Source organism: Salminus brasiliensis, chromosome 19 (genome assembly GCF_030463535.1).
Source record: "Salminus brasiliensis chromosome 19, fSalBra1.hap2, whole genome shotgun sequence".
Classification (NCBI taxonomy): domain Eukaryota; kingdom Metazoa; phylum Chordata; class Actinopteri; order Characiformes; family Bryconidae; genus Salminus; species Salminus brasiliensis.
Window position 1 is genome coordinate 7,096,654 of NC_132896.1, and position 24,781 is coordinate 7,121,434.

Genomic DNA, 24,781 nt, shown 5'->3' on the forward strand with positions numbered 1-24,781 from the left:
CAATATAATGCAGCATTTAACCTGTCAAGCAACCATTAAAACATTCAGCTTGGTTCTATATAACTTGCCTGTACTAAGGAACCACTGAAGGTGGTTTACCTGATAAAAGTTCAACAATGCAGTGCAACACAATTTCTGACGTTACTGCTGATATCCTACTCCACTCTGATAAGGGTAGAGTATTTGCCCTGCTTGTTTGAACTAGTCTCCAATTTACCCTCATGTTTACCCTCCTTTACCCTCGCCTGTGTTTTTACTATCATTTGTCATGAAGGTAATGTTTATGTACCTCCAAGACCAGCCCAGTGTGAAGAGGAGACAGTGTCTGAGGAGACAAGCACTGTCAAGTATTTGTTCAGCAGCAGCCCAGAGCTATACAGCCATGACTGACACCGAAGCGGACAGCAGCCTCAAGAACACCTCAAAGCTCAGACTACCAGCCCCACCGACTATGACCAGTAACAGAGCCGAAAGTGAGAATGTCAGTGCACCGTCCTCGGGCAATGACAAGCCTGCTACTGGTGCTTCAGCTTCTTTGTCTGCAGCCAGCTCTCAGCTGCTGAGGATGCTGGCGGCTGCAGAGGCCCGGAGGTCTGCATACCTTCACTGTGCTGAAGAAGCATCTGCAGCGAGAGATGGAGTGGTCAGAGAGGCCCCCAGGACAGAGAGAGTGAGTTTCTCAAAGTCTTTTTAGTTATCATGGTTCCACTCTGTCAAATATGAACAAGGCTTGAAATATTAGATGTGTAGATCTCACAGTTCTGTTACTGTGAAAAAATAAGAAATAGCAGCTGCTTGTAAATGTCTTCCTGCCCACCGAGGAACAAATATATGGAGGATAAAGACTGACCCGAAAAGGTGGATTTGGTGAATGCCTGTTCCAGTTTCAGTTCTAGATAGCCCCAACATTGTATAGTTAGTGGAGGAGGAGTGGAGTCATTAAAGGAATAGTTTTCTGAAAAATCCAGTCTGCACAACCTTTACCCCTTTTTAGCTCAACCAAGACTTGTTTGGTGTCCAAAAATTTCACACTGGAGCTTATGACCTCTATGTCAGTCTCTGAGACCTCTGTCTAAACTCTATGAATACACTAGTAACTTAATCGCCTCCTAAAGCAAGGAATTACACTCCATTCCTCCAAGCACAGTTGTTTACCATATTAATATTTGAATTAGGGATGTTTTAATAGAGTATGTATTTTTAAGCACAAACCCAGACGGCAGCTGGTTGTAATGTCTCCCTCTGCTGGCCTCAGTAAGAAGCTCATGCACAGGTCATGTGCTCCAATGTGCAAGGGCTAAGCTCCGCCCTTCACCTGAGCCTCATCTCCAGCACACAAGTGCTGTTAATAAATAGACTGATTAGGACTCCTATTGAGCTCCTCGGGTTAAAAGGTTCTCTAGGAAGTCACTGATGTTCTGACAATAGTGGCTGTGGCTGTGGCTGTGGCTGTGTTCACATGCAGCATGCCTCAACCTTTATGTATCTGGTCATGTGACTATTGAATGTAGCTGCTAGCTTAGAGAAGCTGTTACTTTCATGGGAGGTAACATACACTATATGTCCAAATGTTTGTGGACACCCCTTCTAATGAATGCAATTATGCAATAGTTGCATATATTGCTGACACAGATGTGCTAGTGCACACACAGCTTGTCTAGTCCCTGTAGAGAAACGTGGCCAATAGAATAGGATTCTCAGGAGCAGATAAACATAACATGAACCTACTGGGTGGGCTAGAGGGGAATAAGCCCCCCGGCAATGAGCTGTGGGGCAGTGGAACTGTAATCAACCAATACTTTTGGGATGGGCTGGGGAGTTGTTGATGATATGGCGCATTTGGAGGGGGCAAAATCATTGAGAAACTCTGGATATAACTACATCAGCCCACCTCCCAATGTAAAACTAATCCAGTACAAATATTTAGAGATATCTATTCTTTACAGCATTGGAACATTGAAACACTTTCTTGACGTAAAAGGCTTTGAGAGCTGATATCTGGGTTTGACTGAACGTAAAGTAAAAAAATGACCCTTGATTGGACACACTGCATTTGAAAACATTTGAAAACTTTACCAGAATTATTAAACAACCTTGACAAAGCTTGCATCCTGTGCCACCTGGTGTTTAAACATTGTCCCACCTTACACATTACAGAGTGTGACCTTTGTAAGGGGCCTACGTCCCACTGTGCTGGATTAAACTGGCTCTCCCTCAACCTTGCCATCAGACTTTCCATCCATTCAGGCAGTAGAACATTCTCCTCAAGCACTGCTGGGGAACTTTAACTGGCCTTTTTCTTTAATTGAACTGAAAATCATGAAGAAAATCTACAGTTTGGTCACCCTCACAAAGAACAGGGAGGCCAAGGATGCTGTTATATCTCTGCATATGAAGGTACAACTACTTTCTGAAGGATTGTCTGTCTTTTATATAATTGTACATTTTAAATGACCCTGTATCCACCGGTGCATTTAGATGCATTTATTTAGTCTGTGAGTGCTTTAAAAACAGTGATAGGCTTCGACAAGCTCTTTGAATATGGCTTGGCTTTGACTGGAATTACTGAAGCCAGTTAATAGCACTGTCTGAGGGGATAGTTTCATCCTCAACCAAATGTTCTTAGGCAAAGCAGGTGCACTTCTTTGTGTGTGTGTATGTGTGTGTGTGTGTGTGTGTGTGTGTATATATATATATACTGACCCACCTTAATGTATCTTTATTACAGAGGATGGAATAAATGTTTACTGAGTGGTCTGGGGTTGTGCTGCTACTGTGCAGTTCTCTGTTGTTACTCCTACACCAAACCAGGATGACTTGAGTTACTTGTGTGTCACTGGCTGAGCGGATATCTCAGATTTCACAACACTGTGTTCCCGCATGTTCCTCAAGGTGATCATTAATGTCTTTTGTCTGGCAGCAAATCCAAGTCCCACAGCCACCACAGGAGTTTAATGAGAGGCTCACTAAAACAGGCCACCGCTCACTGTCCCAGTCTTCTGCTGACAATCTCAGCTCAGGTATCTAACCCTACCAGTTACTTTATTACAGTCATTTGTCTAAGTTTGTAATCAGTGTTTTTAAGTCTGCAGTCACACAGGTCATATAAATGACAAAGAATATACCTGGAATATACACTATATGTCCAAATGTTTGTGGACACCCCTTCTCATGAATGCATCAAGCTACTTTAAGTTGCGACCATTGCTGACACAGATGTGACACACACACACACACACACACACACACACAGCTTGTCATTGTAGAGCTGTACTGCCAATAGAATAGGACTCCCTGGAGCAGATAAACATGAACCGATTTGCACCATGCCTAATGCCACTTTTAGCATTGAGCTGTGGAGCAGTGGAAGAACTGTGTTCTCGGGAATGATGGTTTTGGAATGAGGTGGGGAGTTGGGAATGAGGGGGCGTGGTGATCAACCAGCATCCTGACCTCACTACCGCTTTTGTCACTGAATCCTCAAAGCAATGCTCCCAAAATCTAGTAGAAGTGGATAGTAGAGGCAGTAACTCCAACAGCAGAATTGATTACCATGAAAGAAACCACAAATGAGGTAGTGTCAACATACTTTTGACCATATAGTGTACCTATAACAACTATAATACCCAGGTCTATGTAAGCAAAGATAGATGAAAATGTTCTTTTGCTTGATATTGAAGCCCTTTATAGTGCTTTATAGAGTTAATTAATTAGGGGTCTTTATAGCACCATAAAGGCTTGACTTAAGCAGACATATTTTTGATATTTGAGAACATTTAACCATGTACTTATGCACTTCACTTTTTATATTAGTTGGCACTAACTGTAATGATGCATGCTGAGGGTCTCAAACATTCTAAACTTTGACAAAACCTTTGCCAATTTTGCCCCCAAGAAAGCTCAGAAGATGAGACTTTTCCTCGAAACAAGGAGCAGAAGAACTCCAAAGGGAGTGACGACTTCCGCATTAAGAACATTCGTCAGGCTGCTTTTGGCCGCAGAGAGATAGAAATGGCAGAGCAAGGTACGGCCTGCTGTCACTTGTTTTGCTTATAATGTACGTTTCTTCTGTTAGAGGCTGATGTGTAATGCCTGCGTAATTTCTGTGCTTTTCTTTGGCGAAGAGATGCCAGCCCTGATGATTCTGAGAAAAGCGGCTCAGGGAGAGAAGCCACTTACTGGTGCTAGGATAGTGGGCTGCACCCACATCACTGCACACACGGCTGTGAGTGTGTCTGCACTTTTCTACATGTAATTATTACTAAGTAAGGATGTAGACTGTGGAACTATCTATCTGAGTAGACAAAAGTGCACTTCTTCTTGTTCTTGGAGAGCTGGAGAGTTCTGGAGAAGGCTGACTATATTTGTGTTTGCATGAAGAACTCCCAAGATGAAGAATGTCAACCGTAGTAGACACTAGTGTGTGCTTATGCTAAAGTATAGTCATTCCCTAGGTGCTGATAGAAACTCTGACTTTCCTGGGTGCTCAATGTAGATGGGCCGCCTGTAACATCTACTCCATCCAGAATGAAGTGGCTGCAGCTCTTGCAGAAGGAGGTAAATATGGAATCTCACTGTATACAGAGATAAACATATGCAACCACCAAGGTAAACCCCACCAAGGGGTTTAGGAATTGATGTCATATCATGTTGCATTATAGGACTATGCACCACATTTACCATATGCATATGCACCATTCTTCATACCCAACAATGAAAGCCAACTTTGTTTAGTGTAATGTTTCAAGAAATCTAGTCATCTAATTTACATAACAGATTAAGTGGTTGGTGTTGCGCAACAGATAACACCACTACCTGCCACTGAGCTACCACACCACGTGGGAGGCTGGGGTTCGATTCCCGGGCTGGGTGACTATGCTGCACTACACCAATAAGAGTACTTGGGCAAGACTCTTAACACTACATTGGCCCTCCGCTGTAATACGAGTAACCTTGTAAGTCGCTCTGGATAAGAGCGTCAGCTAAATGCAATAAATGTAAATGGCATTAAGACTTGGATAATCCTTTGCTGGTGTTTTAGAGTGAATCTAACCAAAATATGACCCACTTTTCATGTCCCAAGTTAGCACTGTTAGCTTTATCCCAGATTAGCATTGTTAGTAATACTAATTGCTAACATGATATTGTATTTTACGCATCCAAACACCATGGAAACACATCCACAGATAGAAGTTGGACAGCACTGTCTGATTTAGTGAGACACAAATAGATAATAAACTGTATAATACTGCTGCTTTTACTATTGTTGATATACAGTGAGGCCATCTTGGATTTTAAACCCTTAAAGGGTTGGTGATGCTCTCCCGACTTTTTGAGTAGGAAATCCGACTTGTAGAGGCGCGTCAGTTGAAGTTTTTTACTTGAATCTCAGAAATCGTCATCCCAGTTTAAATGAAACGTGGCACTAATCCACACAAAATCAACTGATCCCTCACTACACTGAGGCAGAGAATGAAGGACCTTTGGACAGAGTGCATTTTATGTAATAAGTGATAAATGTTTAGGAATGTTATTTTAAGGTAATGCTGCTAAGGGTTTGTTTCTTTGCAGCCAAACAAAATGATAGACATCACATTCTCAAGTTTAGCTATGAATTTATTTCACCCATGTATTAATAAACACACTAAAATATAAATGAACAAAATCACCCATCTTTTCACAAAATATCATCAACATCCATCTGTGAATGTCTCACATATGGAATTCCGCCCTCTCTAGACGTCCTCCTGAAGGGATGTGGGTTACATATGGACTCTGAAGTGATATCCTCACGGCTCTCACTGTGTCCTTGGTCACAATTGCTTTTGCAAAACTCAACAATTACAAAACATCCACTCAGGACTTCCATAAAGCCCCCGATGCATCCCAGGACTATGCAATGTCCCAAACGAATCTCAGCAGCTGGGGAAGGAATGTCAATAAGTAGGTAAGCATACCATACAGAGGGGATCATGGCCAATACCCCTGAACATGAGACTACGAATCCTCCAAAACCAGCGGTCAACCATCTCAGTCTTTCCACCAAGCTGTGGGCTCCAAGAACCACAACAAGGCCGACTATTGTGGCACCCAGAGACCCCACCATCATCCACTGCGCAATCATAATGATCTGGCTGTTGAAGTAGTTCTGGTCCTGGTGGCTACAGAGCATATCCTTCTGCCCATTTTTCATGATGTTCCAGCAAGTGTCCCATATCCCCTGCTGAAGCACCAGATCAGCTTGCTGTCCAGTGATGTTACGGAGAGTGCGCCAGTTTGGCGACGTGGTGCTGGTCAGGTTCAAGATCCAACCCCAAAGTGCCAAGACCACTGCGTGCATCGCCATTGCTGAAGGTCTCATCTTGGACTTGATGAAGTTTTGAGGAGCAGTTCAAACAGGAGCAGTGACTCAGTGAAACTGAGGATGTGTGCTTTTTCTATTGCAGTGAAGAGTCACGCCTGTTCAAACAACATCAATGCTTTCTCCAGTTTCTGCAGGATAATATTACAGGTTGGAGAGATGTTATTGAACTTCAGAAAAAAAAGCAGCCCTGCCAGTTTTCAAAATAATGCAGGATAGGTTCAGTCGAGGTAGAGTAGGTTAACTGAGAACGGCGTTCAAATGAAGTTGAATGAGGAACACTTTTACGGCCCCCTCAGTTGAGGTGTAATTCAGTAGTATGGATAGGGTAGGTATTAACTGTCTAGTATAATGAAGTTCTGATTGTGTTGTTTAAGTATGACACTCAAGAGATGATTGGCTGAGCTGCGTTCGAACCCATGGTAAAGTACATGACATACGCACTCCAATGACCACCTCCCGACATCTGAATTCCATTAATGCGACACTGTGTTAAACCCAGTCAGTTATCTGCAGCATATACAAATGGAAACCTTTAAGGTAAATAGTGTCTAACGTTTCTTGTAGGCCTGCTTAGCTAAAAGACTTTACACTGACTGCTGGAGGAATAGTAATCACTGAAAACTGTCCCTCATTTTTATCGCTGTTTAATTCAGTGATATCAGGAGAGACACAGAGAAATACAGGGCTATAGATTGCTTGGTTAAGTTAATGCTACTCAGTCAGCTTCTTGAGATAAAGGCTAAAACCACAGCCCTAGGCCAACCCGATACTTCCTGTGACCTCTCCTTTAAAGTAAGAGTCCTTTTAGAAAGGGGGAAAAACTATGCTTCTTAATAAATCTTCAATATACACAAACATATTTTCTTTTGTGGAGCAGACTATATTGTGTGGCTGAAGAATATAGTTTATTGTATTATGTTGTTGTGTACTATCATGTTTTATGTTTACTGCCAGTTTATAAAAGCAATAAGCCACTCGAAATCAAAATTTAGACACTTTAAAACATCCTTCCTCGTGATAAAATCGCAGTAACGCATGGCATCTCATTGCTTATTGCTTCAATAGCCTACACATACCATAAAAGTGTCTACCAATTAAGATTCTTCTTAAAACCACATCTTCAGGCCAAGAATCATTTAGGAACCTGCATTTCTATGTGTGAACTGTGATGCACAAACCAACAGAGCACCCCATAAAGACTTGCTTTTTTCCTGTGTTTGTTCGGCAGGTGTCCCAGTGTTTGCATGGAAAGGAGAGTCTAAGGATGATTACTTCTGGTGTATAGATAACTGTGTTAATGTGGACGGCTGGGAGCCAAACCTGGTAAAGTATAAATCTTTTCAATACTTTCCAACCTAGTTTACAGTACTAGGATGATGGGATTGGTGAAAGTGTCAGAATTTAAAATCAGATAAATCAGTAAATAAAAGCACAGTAAAATTTGCATTTACAGAGCTCCACCTCCACACCAATGAACACTGTAGGTGTTTAACATTAAGAGCTAATGGACTCCTTTGACCCTAATTGACTCCTTTGTTTAGTTCTTATTGATAAACTGCAATTAAATACACTGTACATGTCCAAATGTTTGCAGACACCCCTTCTAATGAAAGCATTCAACTACTTATGTGCAAATAGATAGAATAGGACACTCTGGAGCAGATAAACATGAACCTATAAGCAACTTGCCAAGCATCCAATACTTTTGGGATGAGTTAGGGAGTTGGGGATGAGGTGGTGTGATGATCACCCAACATCCTGATCTCACTAACACTCTTTACATTTAAATCCTCACAGCAGTGCTCCAAAATCTAGTAGGACAAAAGCAGGATAACCTCTTTTTTAATACCCTTGATTTCAAAAGAAACAACAAATGAGCAGGTGTCCCAATACTTTTGTCTAGATATGCTATGTTTGTAGTTATATTAAGGAATATGTGTTAACATGTAGATATATGTAATCTTATAATCATATACGCTCAGATGTAGACTGCAGTAACCGTCTGTTTTTGCTTCATTGGCAGATTCTTGATGACGGAGGAGATATGACACACTGGATCTATAAGAAATACCCCCGACTCTTTGAGAATATCAAGGGCATAGTTGAAGAGAGTGTGTCTGGAGTTCACAGGTATCAATAATCCTGTGCTGTTTTTGTATTCTTGTACTATAAGTGAGAGTTTATATACATACATTTCAGTGCTCTGAACTTGTACTGTTTGTTTCACGTCTTTAATTTTTCAGGTTATACCAGCTGTATAAAACTGGGAGGCTCTGTAGCCCAGCCATAAATGTCAACGAATCTGTGATAAAGCAGAAGTTTGACAACTTTTACTGCTGCAAGGAGTCTGTACTGGATGGGTAAGAGTCAATGTCCAGTCTCTAATCTCCAGTCTTGAGGAACACCTGAGCAGCTCTTAAATTCAGCCTTCAGCTGATTTGTGTCTGGCAATAGCAAACTCCTGTAGTACAACATGTTTTACAACAGTTAGCTGCTATTTATTAATGTATGTATGTGTTAAACGCTGCTGTAATTAATAATGTGATCACATTTATTATATATATATATATATATATATATATATATATATATATGATACAGACTTTGTATCATATATACTGTTACCTATATATACTGATACTTTGTATGTATATATATAAAAAATATAACAATATATAAAAAGTTGATTTATTTCAGTAATTCTATTCAAAACATGAAACCTTTGTGTTATATTCATTCATTACCCACAGACTGATATATTTCAAGTGTTTATTCCTTTTAATTTTGATGGTCATAACTGACAACTAATGACAACCTCAAATTCAGTATCTCAGAAAATTTGAATATTGTGAAAAGGTTCAATATTGAAGACATCTGGTGCCACACTCTAATCAGCTAATTAACTCAAAACACCTGCAGAGGCCTTTAAATGGTCTCTCAGTCTAGTCTCTCTGTTGGCTACACAATCATGGGGAAGACTGCTGACTTGACAGTTGTCCAAAAAAAACATTGACACCTTGCACAAGGAGGGCAAGACACAAAAGGTCATTGTTAAAGAGGCTGGCTGTTGAATGAATGAATATAATATACAAGTTTCACCTTTTGAATGGAATTACTGAAATAAATCAACTTTTTCATGATATTCTAATTTTATGACTAACACCTGTATATATTTATGATAATAATTTACATGTGTGTGTATACCTGATGCGCCTCAGTTTAGCTTTAATAGTTTCTTCTTTTTGTACATTTTTCAGGCTGAAGAGGACCACTGATGTTTCTCTGAGTGGGAAGCAGGTGGTTGTTTGTGGTTATGGAGAGGTGAAGGACCCATAATTATGATCTATCTCTGAATAAAGTATATTATTAAACTTTTCTTTGGACTGACTCATGCATGTATTTGTGCTGTGTCTAGGTGGGAAAAGGCTGCTGTGCTGCACTGAAAGGGTTGGGAGCAATTGTGTATGTGACAGAGATTGACCCCATCTGTGCTCTACAGGCCTGGTAATTGTTATTTATCCTGTCAGACTTTGTAGATATTAAATCAATATGCTGCTTTACTCTACAGTGTGTGGTATCACTACACACACTAATATTTCCTCTGCTTGCATTTTAGCATGGAGGGTTTTCAACTGGCCAAACTGAATGAAGTCATAAAAATGGTAGACATTGTCATCACCTGCACAGGTATGTCAAATATGACATTTGTTATCAGATACTGTATATATCATGTAAAAGCACCTCTGATAGTGCAGGAACAGAAGGGCCTCTGAGGACATGTGGGCTTGAGATTGAAACATGAATAGAATTTCAACTTTTATTTCTTGATATTTACAACTAGATGTGTTACACAAGCCATAGCTCTGTTTGTAGGAACACACCCATTCTTCAACTGAGTTGAAGACTCGCATCCGTTCTGGACTTCTGAGCGACACTGGGCATGCGGACTGAGTTGGTAGAGTAATTTGACAGGATTTTACATGAATATGACTCAGATGTCCTGCTCACTTCACATACATTTACATACATAGTGCAGTTAACATCGTGCTGAGCCTGGAATAGCAATTCTCCTTGTTACAAGCCAGTGCGCATGTAGTGAGCATCACAATGATTTTGAAGCTGTTATGTTAAGGTAAAATGTTACACAGTGTTGCTTTAAACCATAATGGAGTCCCGAGTGTGAAAAAGCAAAGTGGTCACAGAGGTCAAATCAGTCCAAGCCAAACACTGGGCATTTTTTATACATTTGTGTTTTTGCTTCTAGGAAATAAAAACGTAGTCACACGGGAACTCCTGGACAGCATGAAGAGCGACTGCATTGTGTGCAACATGGGACACTCCAATACAGAGATTGATGTGGTAAGATCAAAGCCCAGAGATGGGCTGGACACTCTTTGAATTGAGAATGGTCAACATTCAGGGCATTCATTTGTAAAGTCGTTGTATAGCCTTTCCTAATCCTGATAAATGTGATTACGCATACTGCAGAACTATGCAGCACTCAATGAACCCTCTGTTCTCAGGCCAGTCTTATGACACCAGATCTGATGTGGCGGCGTATAAGACCACATGTGGATCACATCGTCTGGCCAGATGGCAAGATAGTAGTACTGCTCGCAGAGGTGAAACAACAGTATCAATAAATGAACACAACATTGTAAATGTTAAATAACAGGCAGTTCTAACCTGTGCGCTGTCCATGGAATGAAATTTATTCTTCATGTTGCTTTATATGATATTATTAAAAAAGCGAAAAGATTATTGCTCTACTAAACACATCCAGTCAGCACTGAGAACACTGTTGCTGTGTGTATAATGACTGTTGTGTCTGATTCTGAAGGGCCGCCTCCTGAATTTAAGCTGCTCGACTGTGCCTGTTTATGTGTTGTGCATCACAGCCACAACCCAGGTGTGTGTGTAGGTTGTTCATTGGAAGAGATGTGTTCCTTATGTAATGTACAGAGCTATTATTATGACTGTAAACACTGAGTGTATTCATGAGCTCTGCTGTCTCTCTAGGCTTTGGCATTGATTGAGCTGTTTAATGCCCCAGAGGGCCGCTACAAACAAGACATTTATATGTTTCCCAAGAAAATGGGTAAGGCTCACAGCAGAGAGTCATTATTCAGCCTTGTATTTCTTACAGGGATGACAAGATCCCATTGATGTGTTTTGTGCTTTCAGATGAGTATGTGGCAATGCTGCACCTGCAGAGCTTCGACGCACATCTAACTGAGCTCACAGACGAGCAGGCTAAGTACATGGGCGTGAACAAGAATGGGCCATTCAAGCCAAGCTATTACAGGTGATCACCATTACACACATCACTTCTGACATCTAGGGGCACCAAAATACAGACCCCTTGAAAAGGAAAGCTGGAAAAATATGATATCCTGCCTAGGAAATGTATTTTCTCAAATGAATTATTTTGAAATAATTATCTCAGGAAAATGATCTCAATATACTTTTTATTCCAATAATTTAATTATCAATTTAATTAACAAATCATTATTTCACGATAATTCTCTCAGAATAATTATCTCAGGATAATTATTTCAAGATATTTTGCCAGGATAATGTTTTGAAAGATAATTATCTCCAGATATTTTTTTAGGATTGTCATATCACAGATAATTATCCAGAGAAAATGACCTTGAGATAATTAAATGTAATAAACCCATAATAAAAAATCATGGTCAACTCAAATGAGTTGTCTGTTAACATAAAACAGGCAGTTAAATCTATTCACCCTGGAGTAGTTAGTGTAGCAATCCAGCCGCAGATATCCCCTTAGTGTCTTTATAATGCATAAAGGATGACAGTTTAACTTGTTCCCAAGGCCTGACTTCTACTAATTAGCTCAAACCAGCAAGCAGAAGCGTCCAAGTAATTGGAAGTTTTTACTTTCTAGACCTACATTTTCCACCTCTGATTATCCGTTCCCTAAATCTGGTGGACAGTGGCATCTACATGTAAAACATACAAATAAAAAAAATGCTTTGGCATCTTATTAGATGTGCATTGTGGCATTTTGACAAGCAAGCTGAAGCTGGCATACCTGGCTGTAATAAATAGCTGGCTGTATTTAGAGCTAAAATGATTCTTATCCACTTTTATATGTTGACTCCTATATTCTCAATATTCTATTTTAAACACATAAACTGTTTTTGTTTTCTTCTCTAATGTGATGCTTATGATTTGTGCAGGTATTAAGCTGAACACATACCACTGATGATCTTAAATGGAAGCGATATATCCACCTGAACCTGGATCTACACTGCACTGGTCTTCGTCTGTATTTTCTTTTGTGTGTATGTGGTTGAGCACAATCCTGAGTCTACCAGCCATACTACCAATAACTAATGTTGCAGGTCTGCACACATGCTGTTACCAAACTAAACAAACCTATAGCAAGCTGTTTTAGCCTGTAACTCAGTTTATACTAGTAAAAAGGGGCATCACTGTAATGATTTTAGGCTAAAACATCTTGCCATTCATTTATTTATTTTTCTGAATGGGAACTGCTTCAGCTGTTCAAATCTAGCTATTTGTAACCATGCAAAATAACACATTAAATACACAGCCTGTGCAACACTTTTAACTAATGTACTTTTTCATTAAGAAATAATCAGCTGCTAAGTGCATTTGTTGAGTGTTCATCAGTTGTAAACAGACTCCTATAAAATGCCGTTCATATGCTGCTAACTTTAAAATGTGCCCATTGTCATTGCCAGAAAAGTTTGCAAATATGTCCTATGTAAGGTAGATTATTTTTGGCTGGGTTGACACGCCTCATACTTCTTTGTTCTTTGCTGTTGTCACTTAAAACTTGCAGTTGGAAAGAGTATACAAGCCATTTATATAAAGCCATACTCTGTTCAGTGAGATTTCAGGAGTTCTAAAGCTCTGGAGTCCATCAAAACCCAATGGGTAAGGGTAATACGTCCATTTAGCAAGCAGTGTATTGTGCCATGGATGTGCAATCTCCCAAGGATAGCCCACCTCAATCCACCCTCCAGCAACTGCACCACTACTCCAGTACTGTAGGTGGGAGCATCGTGCCATGCAACTACAGGTGTCAGCCATATTTTGAAAATCTCTCAGTCTTCTGTTGACCTTACTATGCTGTGTGAAATCTCCTCTGAGAAAGTCGGCCAAGTCGGCCGGATGGATTCCCCAGTAGTGACCTTTCCCATCCTCACAGCAACCCAGCTTCATGAATCAGTCGTTGAGGGACAGGTTGTGGTGGACACTGTTTCTTCAGCCTCGGTGTCTGGTCTTGAAGTACGGAAAGTGCTCTTCTGTGTAGCTGTGGATGGCGGATAAACTGAGCTTTCTGAAAGCCTTTGGCAATCAGAGCAATGAAGGACGAGGAAGGCTTGGAGGGCACATTTGACTAGTTTACCTCAAACACATTGTTGCTGTTTTGGGTTCTGTGTTTTGGGTTGAAAGTTCTCCTAGAGGAACTGAATGAGGTTCTTCACCATAGGGTAGTCCATTAAAGGTTCTGCCCTTTTTGAGCACCTTCTTCACATCATCCATCTTTAAACTGGTCTCCTTTCCTGTCCCTTCAATATTCTTACCATCCTGCTGCTCAGAGCTTTCCTCAGTTGAATTCATCAGTTGATCCATTTCTCCACTGTGTCACATCTTGTTTTTGGTTCGTTCTTCGCAGACACAGACACCATCTTCTGCACTATGTAGCATAAAGCTCTCAGGATCCTGGAGCTTTCATCCTGTCAGACAGTACATGCTGTGAGCCATGCTGGATCCAGTACTGTTCAGACCACTCCCTCCTCTTGTCTTTTATAGCTTTTTATCTGTCTAATACCTGAGCTCACATTGTGTAGAGCTGATTTGTGCACAATGTGCAACTCAAGCACAGTACATAGAGTTTAAACAGTGTGACTGACATAGTTTTTAAGTTATGAAATGCTGACACTGATAAGATTGCTGACAAAGAGACTGTTTGCTCAGAAGGTCTTATCAGTTTCTCATGCACTGACCTAACCTTTCCCTTCCAGAAAACATTCCTGTTTAAATATTTCAATCCCGCCTCACTGAAACTCTGGATTCTGATAAGGGCTGTGATTCTTTTGTTGAGGCCTTACCAAAGCACATGCACGTGGAAAAAACTACAGATTTTTACATGTATAAGTGGGACAAAGGGTAAAGTGGGACACTTAGCCTCAGTTAAGCTCATCCTTTGGGTACTGTTACACTGCTATTGTTCAGTGTTTGAGATGTAATTTGTTGGGGTGTGGTGGACTACCTATAAACCAGGATCAGGACAATCTATGCTGAGTACATTGAAATTAGAGGTTGAAAATATTCATTATTATTATTGTATTTTCCTTCTCAATTTTAGATAATCAATTACCCAACCCACTCCATTAGCACGCTCCCTCTATCACATGTAATGCTCCCGACACAGCCACCTTTTCTTTTCAAACTTCCACTGGTGCAACGCGATGCAGACGCCCGTGTCTGCCAGCATCACACTGATGTGATGTGGGGAGAGAGAGAGAGAGAGCGTCATCGTCCCACCCGGAGAGAGCAAAGCCAATTGTGCTCTCTCAGGCTCCGGCTGCTGATGGCAGACGGCATGACCCAAGATTCTAACCAGCGATCCTCGGGTCATAGTGGCAACATCTTAGTCCGCTGGACCAGAAAATAATTTCTAATCATTTTTTAAATTATTTGATTATTTTTCATTTCAAGTATTTCTTCTTCTGTTACTAATACACTCAAATAATAGGTCCTTTTAAATTTGAGTTAGTTAGTTAACTTGTTCCATTCAAAGATTTGAAGAGTTTGCCGACAATAACTAAAATATTGTTATTCATTTTAATTTACTGTTGTAATGTAAAGAAACTTTATTGCACTCTTGAAAATAAATGTGCTTCAAACATCAAAGGTTCTTTGGTCCTTTTGGCTTCATAAAGAACCTTGTTTGTAACTGTAAGAGATGTGTGAGGTTGAAGGGCCTTTTAAAGCTCTAGAGAACCTCCCCTTGATGTAAAGGTTCTTTACCAAACTGAAGATTCTTCACACTCACACATCTCTTTTAAGAACATGGTCCTTGGTTCTCTATGGAACCAAAAGAGGTTCTTCTATGACATTCCATATTCTATGGCAGAACCAGCTGAAGTGCCTTTATTTTAAAAAGTGTGGGACGATGGAAATGGAGGAAAAGAAGAACTGATAGAGTTGAGGAAAACACAACAGCCAGGTAATGATGAGGTAGAAAAGAAGACCTGTGAAAGAAGAGATGATGTCCAGATGGTGTAAAGGGATTGGTTCTTCAAGAGGGAAATGGCCTCACTTAAGCAGTGTTCACCTTATTTCACTAAATGGCAAAAGTTCATTTTAGGGACTGTGTCACTGTTAACATTATGCATGACGTGTTTGGAAGCTATACTTACAGCATTCCCCCTGAGCCTCAGCTGCATTGCTGAAGTCGTTTGGGGCTCTATTTATAGTGCTGGCTTCTTGCTACAATGTCAAATGTAACTCGATTCGGTCTGCTAAGTCACACAGTGTTGTGTGTCAGCTGTTGGCCACCCAGCCTTGGGTTCTCTCTCACTCTGCCTGATGGAGCCTGTGGTGGGAGAAGTGTGGAGCTCCGGCCGGGATGGCTCCAATCTTCTGGGCCTGCCGGGGCCTTGCCCCTGGGATGATGACGATGAGCCCCTAGGCCTGGGGGGCATCAAACCCAAATCCTCCCCCATCCCGAGGCGCCGGAGCTCAGATTTTTCATGCTCCGATGACGAATGCCAGCCTCCACCGTCTAGCAGTCGGAGGGTATCTTTCGCAGATGCCTTCGGCCTGAGTCTGGTCTCAGTCAAGCAGTTTGATTCCTGGGCCATGTGTGGCACCTCGGATCCGTTGGAGGGTGATCTGAGGGGCAGTGAAGTGAAAGAGTACTTCCTGTCCCTGCTCTTCACTCTACCACCTACAGCAGAAGAGCTGATTCAGAAGGTCCACGAGAATAAGCTGGAGCTGGAGAGTCTGGAGCTTCTTCCTGGCACCACCACGCTGAAAGGCACCATTCGCGTTCTCAACCTGTGTTTTGATAAGCTGGTCTACATCCGCACCTCTTTGGACTGCTGGAGCAGTCATTTTGATTTGCTGGCAGAGTATATTCCTGGGTCGAGTGATGGCGATATGGACTGCTTTTCCTTCAGGCTGACTTTGGTACCTCCGTTTGGGGAACAAGGAGCCAGGGTGGATTTCTGCCTTCGATATGAAACACCATTCGGGAGTTTTTGGGCAAACAACAGTGGCCAAAACTATGTTTTGTTTTGCCATGAAAAGGCTAAAGACCAAAGCCAGAATGAGAAGAAGCACACAAAGAAAAGCTGCCTGAAATCAACCAGGTAAGATGTCAGGTCACAATGAGATTACCAATAATATTTACACTGTGACATTGGTCTTGAGTATGTCCTCTTATAATACTTAAAAACATCTACATTTTGTTAATGTGTATCTTGCCATCATCTAGTGAGGAGACTCCAGTGTACTCTGTACACTGTACAAGCATTTGTATAAGGAATATTTTCTACATGATTACTTTTAATATACAGTATATTTTATATGGTACCTGGTTTATGGTCTCACTTTCTATATGCCAATCATTTAAAGCCAAAATTATTATGGGATGTTAATAAAAAAGACTTATCTGTGATTAAATGAACTTCTCAAAAGTCCTATTTATTTACCTTACCCTTTTTCAGCTTTGACTGTTCCTCTGAGACCAGTTCTACCTCAAGCACAGAGGACATTCCAGGTAGTATTTTCAAACAGTTGGTCAATGAGTCCGTGTCTGGTTTAGATACATGACAATATTTGATCTTCTCCTAGAAATAATCCTGAATTGTGGGATGGCAGCTCTTACTGAACCTGTGAAAGAGGATCTCATTAAACTGCAGGTCAGTTCAAATATATTTAGCCTAATATATTCTCACTGTCACACAAACAACCTTATAATCTCCAAATATTGCAAGGATAAAGGAGTAATAATGTGTTTGTCAAAGTTTTCCCTTTTCCCTACCAATTTTGTACAGTCAGTTAACCCACCCATTCATGGCCCCCCTAACACTAGCAATGCTCACGACACTAGGACTTAACACACAACTCCTCTGACACATGCAAAGCCAGCCTCCGCCAAACCAGCTAACCGACGTCTGTGCAGGCCAACATTACTTCAAGAGGTGAGGGGAGAGAATGCCATCTATTAATCTGGAGAGAGCACGGCCAGTTGTGCTTTCTCAGACTCTGGATGCTGTTGGCAAAGCAGCATGGCTCAGGATTCGGGCATGCGAACCCTGGGCCACAGTAGTAGTGCATTAGACCACTGAGGCACTTGTGCTGTGCTCAGAGCCCCCCAAAAGCCTTCTTAACTTTAAGGTCGGAGGTCGGCTCTTACCGGAGGTAAATTTATATTTATCATGAAGACATTTCTGAGCATTTCTTTTTGTCCATTCAGCACAAAATCTGGACACCATATAAAGAACAACTTCCAGATTTATATTACGTCAAAAAGTAAACAACGGCAAAAATGGAGATCCAAGGATTTTGTGTGGCAGTGAATATCCAGTGTGACAGTGTGCTCTGCCTAGTTCTATTTGTTACATGAGGAGTGTCACATTTGTCAGCACCTAAAAATCCTGTTTACACATTGCTTTAAAATTAAATAAATCTTGCACTGTTTGCCATAATGCTTCGCTTAAGTCACTGTGTCTAAGATTTTAATGAGGGTATGGGTGAAGTATAGGCAGCAAATGTAAACAACAAGGCCTAACATGGGGGGTGGGTTGTGTAGGACACATGGGAATGTTGTGACACTGTGATCCCGGCTGCTCTTTTTCTGAGGGAATGTCATGTGACTGTTGATGCTTTGACAAGCTTGCCTTGACATACTGTATCAGATGGCTAAATTAGACATGGAGGAAGCACTCCTTTGAGAGCAGCCAAACAAAGGCACTTGTGTATGTGTCACTAATTGCAAACACATGAAATTACAGATCGCTGGTACAGTGGGAAGTATGATTTACACACAATTTAAACATGGAAAGATGACCAAATATGAAAAATGTAAAACATGCCATGCATATCATTCCATACTAGATCTTAGACTGGTCTTACTAGATTCATCAAACCTGATCCAACTAAGATCTCACTTCTCTATCAACAGGCGGAGAACATTAGGAACCGCAGTAGGAGAAGCAGGCGAAAAGCTGCACGACTGGCAAAAGTAAAGCAATACTTTGCTGATAGAGAGGAAAAGGACAACCAGCAGGTTGCGAAAGACACCAGTGAAGCTGCTCTGAAAGCAAATGTGGAAAATCCTGTTCCAGAAAAAGTGGAGGCACTCTCAAACCTTTCAACAACACAAACAGACGTGTGGACAGAGATGCAGGATAGAGTCTCGTTTTCACCTGCTAAAGAAATCAATAAGCAATCAATAACCTGTTCCTCAGGTTCGTTGGTAGCTCATACTGACAGCAAACACGTTCCTGCTACCCATATTCAAACACAGGACAAGGAAAACCTTCCAGTAAGACACTGTGAACTAACTACTTCCATATCTCAGGCAGAGCTGTCCCCTGTGGACCCTGTAAACTGTTATAAATCTGCGGTGAGCTCAGTCTCACAAGCACTGGATGACATCCAAAACAAAGAGACACTTACTGGCCAGGCTGTTTCAATCACGCAGCAGCTTCTTAAGGGCCAGAGCTCCGAAACATCTATTAGCAAGAGTGTGGAAAAGGCATGGGAATGTTTTGAAAAAGGTACTATGGGAAGGATGGGAAGCACAGTGGACAATAGAGTGGGCGAGGACACAGCCAGCAGTAAAGACAAAGAAAATCACGGTGATATCTGTGAAAATAAGACAGGTGTTCAACCATCTGGTCATAACTTTACATTTGAGACAATAGTGGCTCCACTTTACCACCAAGTCTTCGAAAGAATGGAAGCTGAGAGGAGAGACTTCATGAACACAAAATTTTATGCTGGAAGGTCAGTTGGAAAACAGGAAGACGAATGTCTGAGAACAGTCACGTACCAGAGTTATCCCAGGACACGATGCATAACAAGGCCAAAATCTGAAAACCAAGAGGTTAATGATGTTTATCATGGGGCGTCCAGAGAACAGCGTCCACCTGATTTATTCACCACAAAGGACGCCACCGAAGAACCTCTATCTGACACAAATGTAAATAGAGAACTTGCAGAAATGGAGGCCACCTTTCACGATATCTCGGTAACTGACATCCCACTGGATACTAATATATCAGAATCGAAGACAACTACACATAAACAACACTTAGCAAACAGCTTGCCTTTCCCACTGGAGTGTTTTAATAAACCATCCATGGGTTCCTTGGCAGAGTGCATACCTGATCAAGAAGAACAGCAACACCAGGACAGGGTGATTTTACAAAGTGAATGTTTACTGGAAGGCACTTTAGAAGATACATTACACAACACACGTTTCCTGAGTGAATGTCCACCAGAAAACTTACAGCAAGGGCATACAACTGTACCTGTAGTTCATATGGATTTACCTACACAGTCTGACTTATACAGTACAAGTGCCAAGACATCACCCTCTATAGCTTCTGAAAACCCATCACCCACAGACAACTCAGTCACCCACATATCTTTTGAAACTGGACTCAGCACTGAGGTCGCTAAGATACAAAGCAAGGAGGCCAAAACACTGCAACCCCGACATTCAGAAGGGACACAAATGCCCATGGAATCAACTTTCGCTGAAATACTGCCTAGCAGCAAGTGTCTCGAAGAAAGCCTCAGTCTCAATGCGGAATCTTCTTCATTCTGTACTCATATTTCATCAAACGTCACGCCTAACTTTATCCAAAGTAAATCTCCAGAACTGTCCCACAATCTGACTTCACTGATCCCCCTCACATCATTTGAGGACAGCCAAAAAACAGCTGGTGTTGCACTTGCCCAGTTCCAAATTGTAGAGGGAACAAGTCTAATCCAGGGATCGGAAAAAACGTGTCTTATTATTGATGGTAATTCCCATCACGCTGGCAGTGAGACTACATCAATCAGTGACAGAAATGAAGAAACAGGTGGTTTGGAAAGAATAAATATAAACCCAGAAGAGGAAACTCTGGATGGGACCTTATTACGCCTTCTGTCTGTCAACCAAATTAATGAAAATAATAAAAAAGGTCAAGAAAGTTCAGTACTTAGTAGCACCAATTATGCTAATGGTGTTTTACTAGAAAAAAATGAGTCTAAGGAGGAAGTAGAGCTAGCAGAAGAAGAAGAAAAACAAGAAGGAAAAGAAGAACAAAAACGAAAAGAAGATGAACATAAACAACTAGAAGAAGAAGAAAACCTACAAAAACAGGAGAGAAAAGAAACACTCAAATGTGAAGACCATGAACATAAACAAGGCCTACAGGAGGAAGAAGAACAAAACCAAGTAGAACAAAAACAAGAAGAAGAAGAAGACCAAGAACAAGAAGAACTAGAAGAAGAAGAAGGACATAACCTAGAACAACACAAACAAGACAAACTAAAACAAAAAGAACAAGAACAAGAACTACAAGATGAACAACAGAACCTAGAAGATCATAAACAAGAACATGAACATAAGCAACAAGAAGAACAAAACCCAGAACAACAAGAAGAAGGTAAAGATAACCAAAGACGAGCAGAACATGAACAAAAACAAAAAGACAAACGTGAGGATGAAGAAGAACAAAACCTAGAACAAAAAGTAGAAGCACAAAAACAAGAAGAACATAAACATAAACAACAACAACAAGAAAATAACCTAGAACAACAACAAAAAGGGAAAGGACATCATAAACAAGCAGAACATGAACAAAAACCAGAACTAGAAGAAGAAAACCTACAAGAACAACAACAAGAGGAAAAGGAACCACACAAATGTGAAGACCATAAACTTAAACAAGGCCTACAAGAGGAAGAAGAACAAAACCAAGTAGAACAAAAACAAGAAGAACATGAAGAACAACAAGAACAACAAGAAGAAGAACATAACCTAGAACAACAAAAAATAGCAGGAAAAGAAGAACAAAACCTAGAAGACCAAAAACCTGAAGAACATGAACATAAACAAGAAGAAGAACAACAAAAACAGGAACAACACAGACAAGAAGGAAAAGAAGATCATAAACAAGAAGAACATGAACAAAAACCAGAAGAACTAGAAGAAGAAGAGCATAACCTAGAACAACAAAAGCAAGCAGGAAAAGAAGAACAAGAACAAGAACTAGAACTGGAAAATGAGCAACAAAACCTAGAAGACCAAAAACAAGAACATGAACATAAACAAGAGGAAGAAGAACAAAACCAAGAACAACAACAAGAAGAAGGAAAAGGACACCATAGACGAGCAGAACATGAACAAAAACAAAAAGGTGAATGTGAGGACGAAGAAGAACAAAACCTAGAACAAAAACTAGAAGCACAAAAACAAGAAGAACATAAACATAAACAACAACAAGAAGAAAATAACCTAGAACAACAACAACAAGGAAAAGAAGACTGTAAACGAGAAGAACATAAGCAAAAACCAGAAGAACTAGAAGAAAAAGAAGAGGAACATAACCTAGAACAACAACAAGAAGGAAAAGAAGACCATAAACGAGCAGAACATGAACAAAAACAAAAAGACGAACGTGAGGATGAAGAAGAACAAAACCTAGAACAAAAAATAGAAGCACAAAAACAAGAAGAACATAAACATAAACAACAACAACAAGAAAATAACCTAGAACAAGAAGAAGAAGAAGGAAAAGAAGACCATAAACGAGCAGAACATGAACAAAAACCAGAACAAGAAGAAGAAAAACAAGGAGAAGCAGACCAAAAACGAGAAGAAAAAGAACATAAACAAGAAGTAGAACCTGAAGAACAAGGTGATGATGAAGAAGACGAACTAGGGAATGAAGACACTTTTGAGGATGAGTTACTCTACCTAGATGATAATGATGAGGAGGAGGAGGAAGAAGAGGAAGAGGCAGAAAAGGAAACAAAGCAAAAAGATACAGAGCAGTGTTTGGAAGAAGATGAAGATGAAGAAGACCACCTCTCTCTTAAAGTGGAGGCCGGGGAGCAGGACAGAGTCAGCAGAGTGAGTTCTGTGGCTACACCAGAAAACACCACTAATGTAGGGGTTCACTTACAGATGAGGCTGGAGCAGCAAAGCACAAGCAGAACCTCTGAGGAAGAGTGCTCTATCAGTGGAGAAGAAGAAAACCCTTGGGATACAGAATCTTCACAGCGTGCTCTGGCAGGAAATAGTGACACAACATTTAGTGACAGGGTCACTAAGTTCATCGTGCCCTGTCGAACAAAGGAAGAACAAGCTGCGGAGATCAACAGATTGCAGGAGAACACTGAGGACATTAGAGAGCAGAGTGAGAATAACGTGGCTGACGATGCATCCACAGAATCTCTGACTGATGACGAAATGGACCTGTATCTCCACAAACTGAAGAGCACCCAGCAGCCAGGATTCAAAGATACTGCTTCCAATGGGAACTACAGCAAGAGGTCATCCTTGAGTAGAACGCGGATGACGCCTTCACGTATGCCTTCCATTTCAGAATCTGTTGATGAGGACCAGCCAAACGCCTCACTGGAGGATCTGACAAATGAGGAGATGGCAGAGCTAGAGAAGGCCACATTGCCTCTGGTGGATGAAGAGGAGGAGATACTTCGGCGTAATGTGCTCTGGTGGAGAGAGTTCTTCTCCTCTGATAACATGTCAAAAATGATGGGGTGCACTTTTGTGTTGCTTGTTTTTTTGGTTACGGCATACTACTATGACTTTGTTGCGTGTTTTGGGCTCTACTTGCTGGCCTTGTATTGGCTTTACTTTCGAGGCGAGTCAGAACCTTTCAAAGTCACACAACCCAACAGATAAGTATGAGACAAACTAGACCTTGTTTGGGAATTTAATGGGATTTCTTTATGAATTATTATAAAAGAGTGAACTACATTTGTAAAAAAAAAAAAAAACTGATGACTGATGATTTCTAGAAGATGAATAACTGGTAATTAAAAATAACCCAGTTTATGATTATTAAATTGACACCACTCACCCATGACATTAACACCACCGGCCTAATATTGTGTAGGTCACCCTCGTGCTGCCAAAACAGCCCTGACCCATCAAGGCATGGACTTCACAAGACCTCCGAAGGTGTTCTGTGGTATCTGGCACCAAGACGTTAGCAGTAGATCCATTAAGCCCATGACAGAGAGGTCTGGTGTCCGAGACCAACTCCCCTCCAAGCTCACCTCACAGAAAGATCACTTAACCAACCTAAACATCACTGGCCCTTCCTGATGACTAAGGCTGTACCTAGCCTTAGTCACCGCTGCATGCTCAGTGCCACCACGTCCATGTGGGCTTTACACACTACATCAACAACCGTCCAACACAATGCACACCCTCACTACATTGATGTTACTCCACACTGACCTCCCTAATGACTAAGGCCATAGCTAGCCTCACTTAGCCTCACCTAGCACTTTTGCTGCATGCTCAGTGCCACCACTTCCGTGTGTATTTTATGCACAACTTCAATAACACTACATCAACATGTGCAAAAACCAGCCTATATCACCCACCACGGTCCACCACACATTCAATCACCCAACCTACCCAACCTCAGCCCCTCTTATCCATAACCACTGACTAGACTTCTCAGCTACTTCCGATAGTTGAAGAGGAGCTAAAACAGTTCCTATCTGTAAGTTTACAAAGCTGTGCTTCATCATTTTTAAAACTGGTGGCTATGGTCTTATCTCCTCTAGACAGAACCGTTGCTAATACTGTGGTCAGACAGTTCTGTGGACACAGCTGTCTACCGCTGGACATAAACACGTCTATGTATTGTAAAAATGAAGACATTGTATTGTTTCAATTGTGAAATGAAGTGGAACACACACAAGTGTGTTTGAGGGTATGTCAGTGGACATATTATGTTGTGGAAACTGAATTTATACTGTATATCTTGGTGATCACTATGTTTATGTCCATGACCATATTTTTCTGCTGATAATACACCTCTGTGCACCTGTTTATTTGGTGTAGGCCTACGTTTTGTGTGGCATGTCTGAATAATTGCTTCCTTTTTTAAAGACGAATCTGTGGATTTACATGGGAACAAAAACTAGATTATAAGACAGGCCTCTAGGGAACAACACAGAGTAACCACAATACCATAGTCAAAGCATCTAGACACAGCAGTGTTCAGGGAAATATGGAAATAAGAGGAACGAGAGCTCTGCATAAAAGAACTCCAGCCTCAGAAAGCTGGTCATCCAGACAAAAACATACCCTATGCTTGTATTAGCCTAACACTGGTTAGGCAGGTTGACAAGCCTAATTCT

The 24,781-nt window shown here is 41.0% G+C and overlaps 4 protein-coding genes across 4 annotated transcripts; 3 read left to right on the forward strand and 1 right to left on the reverse strand.

Moving 5' to 3' along the window:
- Window positions 1-382: 382 nt before the first annotated feature.
- Window positions 383-11,673, forward strand: ahcyl2a (adenosylhomocysteinase like 2a). Its single transcript, XM_072663032.1, has 17 exons — window positions 383-670; window positions 2,633-2,635; window positions 2,921-3,020; window positions 3,896-4,024; window positions 4,125-4,225; window positions 4,455-4,557; window positions 7,593-7,687; window positions 8,388-8,494; window positions 8,608-8,724; window positions 9,622-9,685; window positions 9,780-9,868; window positions 9,981-10,051; window positions 10,629-10,723; window positions 10,888-10,986; window positions 11,205-11,273; window positions 11,384-11,462; window positions 11,549-11,673. Exons 1-17 carry the CDS (start codon window positions 383-385, stop codon window positions 11,671-11,673), a joined length of 1,734 nt encoding a protein of 577 aa, XP_072519133.1.
- LOC140541578 (claudin-23-like) lies at window positions 5,678-6,361 on the reverse strand. Its single transcript, XM_072664270.1, has one exon. It carries the CDS (start codon window positions 6,359-6,361, stop codon window positions 5,678-5,680), a length of 684 nt encoding a protein of 227 aa, XP_072520371.1.
- A 4,285-nt stretch (window positions 11,674-15,958) lies between the features above and the next one.
- Window positions 15,959-18,259, forward strand: ppp1r3ab (protein phosphatase 1, regulatory subunit 3Ab). The gene is made up of 4 exons (XM_072664203.1): window positions 15,959-16,743; window positions 17,101-17,153; window positions 17,228-17,295; window positions 18,239-18,259. The coding sequence occupies exons 1-4, from the start codon at window positions 15,959-15,961 to the stop codon at window positions 18,257-18,259; spliced, it is 927 nt and encodes a 308-aa protein (XP_072520304.1).
- A 1,078-nt stretch (window positions 18,260-19,337) lies between these two features.
- Window positions 19,338-24,367, forward strand: LOC140541537 (uncharacterized). The gene is made up of 2 exons (XM_072664204.1): window positions 19,338-19,387; window positions 20,435-24,367. The coding sequence occupies exons 1-2, from the start codon at window positions 19,338-19,340 to the stop codon at window positions 23,304-23,306; spliced, it is 2,922 nt and encodes a 973-aa protein (XP_072520305.1). The 3' UTR covers window positions 23,307-24,367.
- Window positions 24,368-24,781: the final 414 nt, after the last annotated feature.